Below are 12,808 nucleotides of genomic sequence, written 5' to 3'. Positions count from 1 at the left end.
TGAGGCTGCATTTGCCAACAGAGCAACCACAAGGTGGCGCTGTACTGGCACATGCGCAAATCTAGCCTGTTCCACTAAAACGTCACAGTCTGCGATGTTCTGGCAGCTGCCAGGACTAAAAATGGCGCAGCTCAAGTAATCACAGAAAGGCAAAGTAAACCCATGGCAGCACACAATGGCCGGAGAGAGCAGGGGGGGAGCAGGCAGTGAGCGGCCGGAGAGAGGAGGTGGGGAGTGGGCAATGAGCGGGGGGGAGACGCAGGGAGCGAGTGGCCGGAGAGAGCAGGCGGTGGGTAGGGGGGGTTGGTAAGTGGGGAGTGAGCGGCCTGCAGTTAGTGGCTGGGGGGTGGGGGGCTTCCTCCACCTCCTGCTCCACCACCACCCTGCGTTACGTGATGACGCATGCACCAACCTGTCCTAGCAATGTGGAACGCCGTGCATGCGCAGAAGGCATGAGCCGGTTTGCGCATGTGCACAGCTTGGCGTAGTTTTATGTTGTCCGTGGCCGGCTGCATTGTTAGGAATCACTTTGTAAAATTAAAGTCAATGGAAATCTGGGAAAATTCTCCATTGGCTGGACCCATAACTAGCACAAAGGAAAATGGTTATGGTTGTTGAAGGCCAGTCACCTCAGCCTCAGGACATCGCTGCAGGAGTTCCTCAGAGTAGTGTCCTAGGCCCAACCAGCTTCACCAATAGCCTTCCCTCTATCATAAGGTCAGAAGTAGGGAGGTTGCCTGATTGCGCAATGCTTGGTCCCATTCACAACTCCCCAGATATTGAAGTCGTCTGCGACTGCTTCCTCTCCACCCCGCTCTCTCCCCACTTCCCTGCGTTACGTGATGATGTGAAGGCAAATAGTATGTTGGCCTTCATAGCGAGAGGATTCGAGTACAGGAGCAGGGATGTCTTGCTGCAATTGGTGAGGCCACACCTGGAATATTGTGTGCAGTTTTGGTCTCCTTATCTGAGGAAGGATGTTCTTGCTTTAGAGGGAGTGCAGTGAAGGTTTACCAAACTGATTCCTGGGATGGTGGGACTGATGCATGAGGAGAGATTGAGTCGGTTAGGATTATATTCACTAGTGATCAGAAGAGTGAGGGGGGATCTCATAGAAACCTATAAAATTCTAACAGGACTTGACAGGGTAGATGCAGGAAGGATGTTCCCGATGGTGGGGGAGTCCAGAACCAGGGGTCATAGTCAAAGGATAAGGGGTAAACCTTTCAGGACTGAGATGAGGAGAAATTTCTTCATCCAGAGAGTGGTGAGCCTGTGGAATTCGCTACCACAGAAAGCAGTTGAGGCCAAAACATTGTATGTTTTCAAGAAGGAATTAGATATAGCTCTTGGGTCTAAAGGGATCAAAGGGTATGGGGCGAAAGCGGGAACAGGTTACTGAGTTGGATGATCAGCAATGATAATGAATGGCGGAGCAGGCTCGAATGGCCTGCTCCTGCTTCTATTTTCTAATTTTCTATGCCTACAGCAAGAGCTGGACGACAAAGTTAGTTGGGAAAGTAAGTGATGCAGAGGATGCAAAGAGGCTGCAGAGGGATATAGACAGGTTGGGTGAGTGGGAAAAGAACATGGTAGATGGAATATAATGTGGTGAAGTGTGAAGCTATCCACTTTGGTAGGAAATATAAAAAGGCTGAATTTTGTTTTGAATTGTGAGGGCTGGGAAATGTTTGCATTCAGAGGGACCTGGGTGTCCTTGTACATGAATTATCATAAAGTAAACATGCAAGTACAGCAAAGAATTAGGAATAAATGATATGTTGTGTTATAAAGGGATTGGAGTATAAGAACAAAGAAGTTTATTACAGTTATACAGGGCATAGGAGAGGCCATACCTAGAGGGAGTGCAAAGAAGGTTCACTGGACTGGTTCCCGGGATGACTGGATTGTCCTATGAGGAGGGATTGAGTAGACTAGGCCTATATTTCCTGGAGTTTAGAAGAATGGCAGTTGATCTAATTGAAACATATAAAATTCTTTAGGGGCTTGACAGGGTAGATGCTGAGAAAATGTTTCCTCTGGTTGGGGAATCTAGCATACGGGGTCACAGAATTGGAATAAGGGGATGGCTATTTAGGACCGATGAGAAATTTATTTGCTCAAGTGGTTGTGAATCTTTGGAATTCTGTACCCTAAAGAGCTGTGAATGCTCAGTCATTGAGTGTTAAGCGATATGGAGGTAGTGCAGGAAGGTGGAGTTGAGGTAGAAGATCATCCATGATTTTGTACGGTGGAGCAGACTCAAAGGGTCAAATGGCCTACTCCAACTCCTGTTTCTTATGTTCTTATATTCTTGTATTTAAGTTTGAGCTGTCAACTAATGTCCACACCACACAATGCCAGGCAATGACCATCTCCAATAAGAGAGTCTAACCACTTACCCTTGACATTCAAAGCCATCTCTGTATATCACCCCATTAACATCCTGGTGGTCGACATTGACCAGAAACTTAAATGGACAAGCCACATAAATACTGTGGCTACAAGAGCAGGTCAGAGGCTGGGTATTCTGCAGTGAGTAACTCACTCTCTGACTCTTTCCACCATCCCGAAGGCACAAATCAGGAGTGTAATAGAATACCCTTCATTTGCCTGGATGAGTGCAGCTCCATCAACACTCGAAGCTTGACACCATCCAAGACAAAGAACCATACTTTATTGACACCCCATCCACCATGTTAAACATTCACACCATCCACCACCGGCACATTGTGGCTGTATTGTGTACCATCTACAAGATGTACTGTAGCAGTGCACCAAGGCGTCTCTGACAGCACCTCCCAAACCTGCAACATCTACCACTTAGAAGGACAAGGATAGCAGGCACATGGGAACTCCATCACCTGCAAGTTCACCTGCAAGTCACAAACTATCCTGACTTGGAAATATCATCATTCCTTCAGCATTGGTGGGTCAAAAACCTGACACTTCCTCCCTTACACCAGTGTGGGAGTACCATCACCATGTGGATTGCAGCAGTTCAGGCAGGTGACTCACTAGCACCTTCTCTAAGGCAATTAAGAATGGGCAGTAAATGGTGACCTTTCCAGCAATGCCTATATCCCATGAATGCGTAAGAAAGTGCATTGTAATGGTGAAAAGCTAGAAATGGTGGAGGTCCAAAGAGACTTGGGGGATCCATGTACATAGTTCATTAAAATGTCATGGATAGGTACAGAAAATAATTTTTTAAAAGGCTAATAGAATGCTGGGTTTTATATCCAGAGGACTAGAGTACAAGATTATGCTACAGCTATACAAAGCCCTGGTTAGACCACACCTGTAGTAATGTGTTCAATTCTGGGCACCACACTTCAGGAAGGGTATCTTGGCCTTAAAGTGAATGCAGCACTGATTTACCAAACTGATACCTGGACTCAGAGGGTTAAATTACAAGGAGAGATTACACAAACTAGGGTTGTATTCCTTGGAATTCCCCAGGTGAGCAATACCTCCAATTTTCAAATTTATATCCTTGTTTTCAAATCCCTCTGTGGCCTGGCCACTCCCTATCTCTCTAATCTCCTCCAGCCCAACAACCCTCAGCTATCTGCCCTCCTCTAATTGCAATCTCTTGAGCATCCCCAATTTTAATCGTTCCACCATAGTGGCCATGCCTTCAGCTGCCAAGGTCCTAAGCTCTGGAATTCCTTCCCTAAACCTCTCCGCCTCTGTACTGATCTGCCCCTAATATCTTATGTGGCTCGGTATCATATCTTGTTTAATTATGTCTCTATGAATCACCTTGGGACGTTTAATTTATTATGTTAAAGGTGCTATATAAATACAAGTTGTTGGAATTTAGAAAGTTAAAGGGTGATTCGATTTGAAATTGAAGGTTAAGGTGAGCTGATAAGGTAGATAGAGAGAAACTATTTCTGATTATTAAGTAGTCTAGTACAAGAGGAAGTAGACTTAAAAATTAGTGCCAGATGTGTGAGATCTGAGGTTAGGGAACATTTTCACATGCAAAGAGTGGTAGAAATTTGGAATTCTCTTCCAGAAAGAGCAGTTGATGCTACATCAATTAATTCTAAATCTGAGATTGATCATACATTTGGTCAACAAAAATTTGAGGAATATGGGGCAAAGGCAGGTATGTGGAGTTAGGTCATAGATCAGCTTGGACCACAGCTGTTCACAATCTATATAAATGATTTGGATGTGGGGACCAAATGTAGTAGTTCCAAATTTGCTGATGACACAAAACTAGGTGGGAATGTAAGTTGTGAGGAGGACGCAAGGAGGCTTCAAGGAGATTTGGACAGGCTAAGTGAATGGGCAAGAGCATGGCAGATGCACTATAAAGTGAATAAATGCGAAATGATCCACTTTGGTAGAAAAAGCAGAAAGGCAAAGTATTTCTTAAATGGTGAGTGGTTGAGAAGTGTTGATGTACAAAGGGACCTGGGTGTCCTTGTTCATGATTCACTAAAAGTTTGTGCACAAACAAGAGATGCTGAAAATACAGAGAAGCAGAGTTAACGTTTCAGGTTAGTGACCCTTCATCAGAACAGTTCTGATTAGAACACTGTATAATTTAAATTAGAAATAAATGTAATCTCTCCACATAAAAGGATTTAAAAAATTTTGTTATCCTCATTATTTTGTATACTGATATAATTTAAATAACCTCTAGTGTAATGCTATATTTCTGCAGAGGGCCATCTGGAGTAAGAGCCCAAGCCTTGGACAAAGATGGCAATCTCGTGGATGACTTTGTGTTTGATGGAGGCTTTGGAGCTATTGGGAGCCGTGTTCTTCATGTTCGAAACGCCCCTTCTCCTGCAGCAACTTCATCCTTAGCTATTGGTGAAATTATTGCTGATGAAGCAGAAAAAAAATTTAATTTGTAATATTTTACATTTTTTATGTTTCAAACAATGTTAAATTACACGCACAACAAAATATGGCAACATATTAAAACTCAGGATGTAAACTGGGCAAGTCAGAGTAATATCTGAATTACCTGTTTGTACATGTGCTTCCTCTTTTTATACTTCTACAGCATTGAGTCCTACTGAAGACTGTTGCACTGAAATTTGATGATAGTAGGATGTTTTTTTTTGCAAACTAGTTCAGACACACCTTATTTGAATATATGAAAGGTTCCAATAACTAATCATTATGATGTATTCTGTTACCTCGGCTTAAATGGTTACAAAATGAAAACTGTAAAACTTATGTATGAAAATAAATTTAATTTACAAATAAATCATACTTCAAACAATTAGCTCACTCTATTTGAGTTTTGTGTTAAAAAAGTGTTTAATAGTTCTTTACTCGACGGTGAGAATGTGGAACTCACTGCCACACGGAGTGGTTGAGGTAAATAGTATAGATGCATTAAAGGGAAGCTAGATAAATACATGAGGGAGAAAGGAATAGAAGGACATGTTAATAGGGTGAGAGGAAGAAAGAATGGGAGGAGGCTTGTGTGGAGCATTGACGTGTTGCACAACAAATGATACGTATATTCAGTGCAGAGAAACTGAAATTTAGAAATGAATAGTACATTCTTAAAAAAAACAAGTTTCCAGTTTAATTCCTTGTATCTTGAAGCTTTTGATACCAAACTTGTAGGCTACCCACCTAGTTCCTTGCCCAAGTGATTCATTGCCTTTCCTCATCAGGCATGCATACGTGTACATCCACCAAATGGTGCTGAATAGCATTTCAAAGTGAGAATCCTGAGGAATTTCCCCTCTGTAGCTTAAGGGCACTGAAGACAATTGTAGTATCCATACCGCTGTTCCAGCTGAAGCAAAATAAATCAACACCAAGTGGGAAATCAAACCTTGGGGCAGTCCTGATCAGTATGATTCAGCTACATCCCAGATAACTCTTTATTCATTTGGGGGATGTGGGCGTTGCTGGCTAGGACAACTTTTATTGCACATCCCTAATTGCCCTTGAAAAGGTGGTGGTGAGCTGCCTTCTTGACCTGCTGCAGTCCATGTGGGGTAGGTATACCCACAGTGCTGTTAGGAAAGGAGTTCCAGGATTTTGACCCAGCGACAGTGAAGGAATGGCAATATGGTTCCAAGTCAGGGTGGTGTGTGACTTGGAGGGGAACTTGCAGGTGGTGATGGTTCCATGCATCTGCTGCCTTTGTCCTTCTAAGTGGTAGAGATCGCAGGTTTGGAAGGTTCTGTCTAAGGAGCCGTGGAAATGTGGGGACAGTTACCCTTTTCAGCTGGAAACTCATCGATGCAGTCACACCGGGAAGAGGCTGTTCACCTGCTCTGTGTGTGGAAAGGGATTCACTTAGTCAAACAACCTGCTGACACATCAGCGAGTTCACACAGTGGAGAGACCATTCACTTGCTCCGAATGTGGAAAAGGATTTACTAATTCAACCAACCTGCTGACACACCAGTGGGTTCTCACTGGTGAGAGACCATTCACCTGCTCAGGGTGTGGGAAGGGATTCACTCAGTCATCCCACCTGCTGACACACCAACGAGTTCACACTGGGGTGAGGCCGTTCACCTGCTCCGTGTGTGGGAAGGGATTCACTCAGTCATCCAACCTACTGAAACACCAGTGACTTCACAAGTAACTACAGTGGTTGGATTCTGCTGTTAATCACATCCAGTACTGAACTAAGTTTATTGAGGTTTGTTTATGCTGATGTTAATGAACTCCAGTCGTAGGGGCTAATATTATGGGATTAAAAAGTCAAATAAATCAGTTTTGGGTTTAAACAAAAACGACTAGCCATGACCTTTTTTGAATGGCGGAGCAGGCCCGAGGGGCCAAATGGCCTATTCCTGCTATTTTTCTATGCTTCTATGAGCCTTGGTGCATTGCTGCAGTGTATCTTGTAGGTGGCACACACTGCTGCCACTGTGCGTTGGTGGTGGAGGGAGTGAATGTTGAAGGTGGTGGATGGGGTGCCAATCAAGTGGGCTGCTTTGTCCTGGATGGTGTCGAGCTACTTGAGTGTTGTTGGAGCTGCATCTATCCAGGCAAGTGGAGAGTATTCTATCACTCTCCTGACGTCAGCCTTGTGGATGGTGGACTGGCTTTGGGGAGTCAGGAGGTGAGTTGCTCACCACAGGATTCCTAGCCTATGACCTCCTCTTGTAGCCATTGTATTTATATGGCTACTCCGGTTCAGTTTTTGGTCAATAGTAACCCCTAGGATGTTGATAGTTAATTTAGTGATCGTAATGCCATTGAATGTCAAGAGAGATGGTTAGATTCTCTCTTGCTTGAAATAGTCATTGCCCGTCATTGTGTGGCGTGAATGTTATTTGCTACTTATCAGCTCAAGCCTGGATATTGTCCAGGTCTCGCTGCATCTCATCATGGACTGCTTGCTACACAATTGCACAGTTCCACTTTTTATAAAGATTCAAATGTATTTGTTTGCAAGTGTTAGGTACAAAAACCAGGATGAGGGCCCATTACATCTGCTGCTCAGCGATTTGATGGGTAGTGCAATGAACAATTCAATGCAGGTGAGTGTCAAGAGATATTTTTAAATTTTACACTAGCATAAAAGTTCAAGCCATTGATAACTTGAAACTTTAATGTCCAAGTATTTGAAATAATCTTAAAAAGCCCATTTATAACAATGCACTGAATTATGTATTTTCAGCAATGTTAATGATCTTTTCAATTAAAAATAATCCTGAGGTGGCTCATTATCAGAACCTTTCTCCAATCGCCTAAGAGTATTTGCAGTATATGGTTTAAGTAGTAGGTGAGGTTATTTGGTCTGTCCTTCATATCAGAAATAGAATTGTGATGGTGGAAATTAATTCTTCACCGATCAACAGATAATGTCAAAGATCATATTCATCCACACAGCAAAGTTATCCTCATCACGTTGTAGGTCAGTAACCAGATTATACACCACTCTGATAGAGTTAGTCTTACAATTTTGAGGGGGCCTCTATGTAAAGCTAGTCATGATGGACATCTATGCATTTTGTCCCTTTCCAATCCACACTTGGAATTTTTAAAGCACACCAACACATCATGGCTACTTAAAGGATGTATCAAATTGCATTACATTCATTTGAGATTAAAAACAGAATTTTATTTTAATTGGATTAGCAATTCAGTCATTTGGATATTTTCCTGATAAATTCTTCAGTTATGCTGTCGTACTGAAGCTCACTGGCCAATTTGTATGAAATGGCAACCATAGCTAATGTAGATAGGTTTTGATCAGTTTCCATTTACTGTAGTTCTTTTGTTGGCTCTAAATAATCAAAGTCTGAGAGTTATTTGCCTTGTCTGTTAATTTTTATTCCCAATGTTCCACATTGCTAATTACTCTGCTGAAATATTGGGGAGGTGGGAGGAATTCAACATTTTGCCTAGATTCTTGACAAATTCTGAAAGCAGTCATCAAATAACAGCATTATGGCATCAAACAAAGTATTTCTGGCACATTTCAACTATCTTTGTGATAAAAATGTATTTTGTCAAGAATTAGCTTGGCGTTGGCTTCTTTATATCATTGTGCTTGAGGAGTTAAAAAACAACTTTACTTGCACAAATCATCTCAAGTTTAGTTCAATGTGATAATTGGTAACTAGGCAGTTTGTTTGAGGGAGGAACTAAACTACTTGTTTCAAACATAAAATATAACAGATTTGTCCAAATATGTATCTGGTAGTTCTTTTTAATGTAACAAAGGTTCTTTTTAATGTAACAAAGTTGTTTAACTTTTTGGATCCAGTTGCTGTTTTGGGATATTTATTATCCTGTACTTAAATCTATGAGTTTGATCAAGTGACTGTCTTGACTGGAACCTCTGGAAAGAATAAGCTAAGCCAAACAATTTCTATAGAGGAAATGGCTGAAGTCAAAACAGCTACATAAAAATGTTGTAGTTTTAGCAAAGGTTTAGTCACAATTACACAATGCTAGTAAAGTTTAAGAACCACTATAAATGTTATGATTCTCTTACTTGCCAAATATTTATAAACAGTAAAGTCCTAAAACAAGGTGTAGTGTTCTGTCATTTTTGAAGATAATACTGTTGAAGCAGTAGTTGAAACATTCTTAAAGGGATTTCTGTTTGTTTATCCTCAGTGTGATATCTTTTTTACCTAGGTTACAGGGCAAATGAAAATATTCTAGTAAATAGGGAGTGGGAGTAGGAAGCCAGACCTTAAATACTGATCTACCAAGGTCTCCGAGATCTTCATAGTATGCTGCAAGTTCCACGATTTTGACATCCAAAAAGACATAAGCATGGAGTTGGTGGAGGAGGCTGCTGAAGACAATGGGGAGCCAGAAATTCCTCCCCAACCATCTTTTCAGCTTTGAAAGCCATATGGCAAGCCTATATTAGGCCTTCACCAATGTGTCCCATCTATCCAATAAATTAACAGTCCTCCATATGTACACAGTGGTGATATGCATCTTCACCAACTTTGGCTTCTGCAGTAATTCAAGCTTCCATGGATCAAATTAATTTCATTTGTTTTTACTATATTCCATACTAACCCAAAAAAAACACAACAGTTGAAATAAACTGCAACCAGATGTTATGCCTTACTAGTGATTTGTCTTGTGTTTGTTGCCAGGATGCTTCCCCTTGGTGACAGTGTCATGCTTTGTGCTCCTTCTACGTATTTCCCCAGTGGCAGGAATAAGAGACATGGCTAGCTATTGAATGTCAGTGGAAGCATCTTGGAATTAAGATAGTCTTTTGTTTCCTTGCGCTAAATCATGTAACCTTGCAATTAGCTACACTATAGTGTTGCAATTGTTATCTGGTCCAATGCATTTTTGCCACAGCTTCTGTCATTTGAGGGAGAGACTAGGTGGGCTATCAACTTGAGTGGCAGCAGCTTTCTCTCTGTCTGCTCCAGTCTTGCCTTTGCTGCTCAGCATGCTTGCTGCTCTCCAGGGTAGCAGCATTCTAAGCAACAATGATTGCAGTAAAGTCCTGTATAATAGCTGTTTCCATTCAAATCCCCTGCATATTCAAACCAGACAAGATAGTGTCTTAGAGATTGGAAGCTAAGAACTCTGCAGCAGTAGTCTGAGCATTCATGAGAGATAATCGCAGAAGGCTTAGGACTTCTGTCATTGGGGCCCTAAAGAAAAAAATTCTTGCATTTATATAGAACTTTTTATAACCTCAGGCCATCTCAAAGTGCTTTACAGACAACAAAGAACTTTTGAAGTGTAGTCACTGTTATGAAGTAGGAAATGCGTCAGCAAATTTGCACACAGCAAGCTCCCACAAACAGCAATGCGATAAGGAGCAGACAATCTGCTTTTTAATGATATTGATTGAGGGACAAATATTGTCAAGTACACCAGGGATAACGCCTGCTCTTCTTCACAATAGTGCTATGAAATCTTTTATATCCTCCTGAAAGAGCAGACAGGGTCTCAGTTTAATGTCTCATCCAAAAGATGGCACCTCCAACAGTTCAGTACTTCATCAATGCTACTACACTGGAGGGTCAGCTGAGATTTTTGTGCTCAAACCTCTGGAGTGGGACTTGAATCCACAACTTTCTGGTCTCAGATGCAAGAGTGCTATCAACTGAGACATTATTGGCACCAAAACTGGGCTGCTGTTCTGAGTGAGTGAGTGAAAGAAAGAAAGAAAGAAGGACAGGAACAGCATGATGCTAGTTCTGAGTTCTGGGGAGACATCCAGCTTCTCTATAGCCCATCCTGTTGTGTTCTAATGTTCCCTACCATGTACAGCATAGCCTGTTCATATTGACTGAGGGGACTAAACTAAAAAGGACCTCATCCACATCTGGCCTGCTCCTCCTGTTATACACCACAGTGTCCTGCAAACAGAAAAGTAATGCTGAAATGTTAGAAGTTTTTAGACACATAGATGAGTGACAGCCAGATGGCCATCCTGCATTTTAACTTGTGTCACTGTGATTGAATACGCATCGTGTAGAGTATACGTTGAGGTCACCTTTTTAAAATGTCATGCCACAAAAGCCTGGCTACCCGACCCGAACCCGACTAGACCCAACTACATGCGTCGGGTTCGGGTCGGGTCAGGTCGAAATCCCGAGTCCAGCATTAGGGCTCGGGTCGGGTGGGGCTGGACACTGCTTCCGGGAAGTCATGGGATCAGGCTTACACATGATTCCCCACAACTCCAGCTGCAGGAATAGGCTGCTGGAACAGATGAACGATATTCGTGTCGGGTTGGGTCAGGCACGAAAAATAATTAGAGGACTCGGGCCCGGGCGGTGTTCAGGTTGGCTCTGGTCGGGTTGGGCCCTGGTTGGGTTTTATTTTATATCTGAGCCAGACTTTACATGCAAAACAGATTCAGTTTTAAATGGCAGTAAGATAGTGTGCCCTGCTGTAGTATGGATAGGCATGAGAAGGTTAGAAAGAGGTGTTTTGTGATAGTTAGATTACAGACATGCCAATTCTCACAAATTGATTGCGAGAGATGCAATTTCTCAGCTAAATCCAGCCTTACCTGTCATACAGTCATAGAGTTATACAGCACAGATGCAGGCCCTTCGGCCCATCGTGTCTGTGACGGCCATCAAGCACCTAACTATTCTAGTCCCATTTTCCAGCACTTGGCCCGTAGCCTTGTATGCTATGGTGTTTCAAGTGCTCATCTAAATACTTCTTAAATGTTATGAGGGTTCCTGCCTCTACCACCACTTCAGGCAGTGTACTCCAGATTCCAACCACCCTCTGGGTAAAAAAAAATGTCCTCAGATCCCCTCTAAACCTTCTGTTCCTTACCTTAAATCTATAAGACAGCACCTCCAACATTGCAGCACTCCCTCAGTGTTGCACTGGAAGTGTCAGCCTGGATTTTAGTCCTCAAGTCCTCGTGTGGGACTTGAAGCCACAATCTTCTAACTTACAGGTGAGTGTGCTACCCACTGAACCAAAACTGGCAGTACTTGTGATCTCGCAGGATCACTGTGAAATCTTACAATTTTTCTGCTGCTGACATTTGCTCAGGTAGCCAGGTTGGGACCGGGTTGCTGACTGTCTGCTGACTTGGTTACAGACAGTAGCGCTGTAAAGGCCTCGAAGCTGTCGCTGGCTTTTTTTATTGAAAAAACTAAGTATCTCATGGGGGAAAGGCTAATGATAGTGAGCTGGCAAGGAGTATAGTGCTAATGCTGCCTTTCTTTCTCAGGCACTCTGATAATCCTAGGGAGTTGACTTAAATTTTTGGTCCAATTTTCAAATTCCTGCTACCTCTACTCCACAATACCAAGCTTCTTACTGTTTTTCACTTCTACACTATTGATGGCCCTCCTTTAGCCCCTACAGTCCTACCCTCTTCTATTCAGTTCTCTCCACTCTTTGCTTAAAAAAAAACTCCCTAAAACACTTACCTTCTATTGTGCCTTTCATTTCCCATCCTACTCTTTATTAAACTGTCCCCTCCTGCTTATCACCCACTGTTCCGTACTCTTCAATGTGAAGCATTTTTGAGGTGTATCCCTGCCTAAGCAGTACTGTAGAATTGTTGTTTATTGGTACTAAACGAGCAGCATAATTGTACTGTTCACTAAGGATCTATTATTCTACATGGCCATGTTCATTTGTTGTATTACATTATTTCCAGTTTTTGCACACGAAAATAGTAATTCAAACTGATCATTGAAACTGATAGTTCAAATCTTTACAATTTATGGGTGGGAAGCATATATATAGTGTTACAACCACTTGGTGTGACGTGGGTGGTTCCCACTGTTCAACTCCCCACCTGACCACAGCAAGTGCATTTGCATCAGAGTTTAGCCCCTTGGTGTTTTATTTTTCAAATAAACAGACAGTGACAGGTTTTCTTGTA

The 12,808-nt window shown here is 42.3% G+C and overlaps 1 protein-coding gene across 3 annotated transcripts in view; it reads left to right on the top strand.

Annotated features, from left to right (window-relative positions):
- Positions 1-5,251, top strand: part of l2hgdh (L-2-hydroxyglutarate dehydrogenase) — a 45,435-nt gene extending 40,184 nt beyond the window's left edge. For 2 of the 3 annotated variants that reach the window (XM_068039079.1, XM_068039081.1), the window contains one exon: positions 4,682-5,251. In XM_068039079.1, coding sequence (XP_067895180.1) covers positions 4,682-4,877 — 196 coding nt within the window. In that variant the 3' untranslated portion in view covers positions 4,878-5,251. The remainder of the gene's footprint in view (positions 1-4,681) is intronic. The other variant, XM_068039080.1, reaches the window with a different exon arrangement.
- Positions 5,252-12,808: the final 7,557 nt, after the last annotated feature.

Source organism: Heterodontus francisci, chromosome 9 (assembly GCF_036365525.1).
Source record: "Heterodontus francisci isolate sHetFra1 chromosome 9, sHetFra1.hap1, whole genome shotgun sequence".
Lineage (NCBI taxonomy): Eukaryota > Metazoa > Chordata > Chondrichthyes > Heterodontiformes > Heterodontidae > Heterodontus > Heterodontus francisci.
This window is presented reverse-complemented; position numbering and strand designations above follow the sequence as displayed.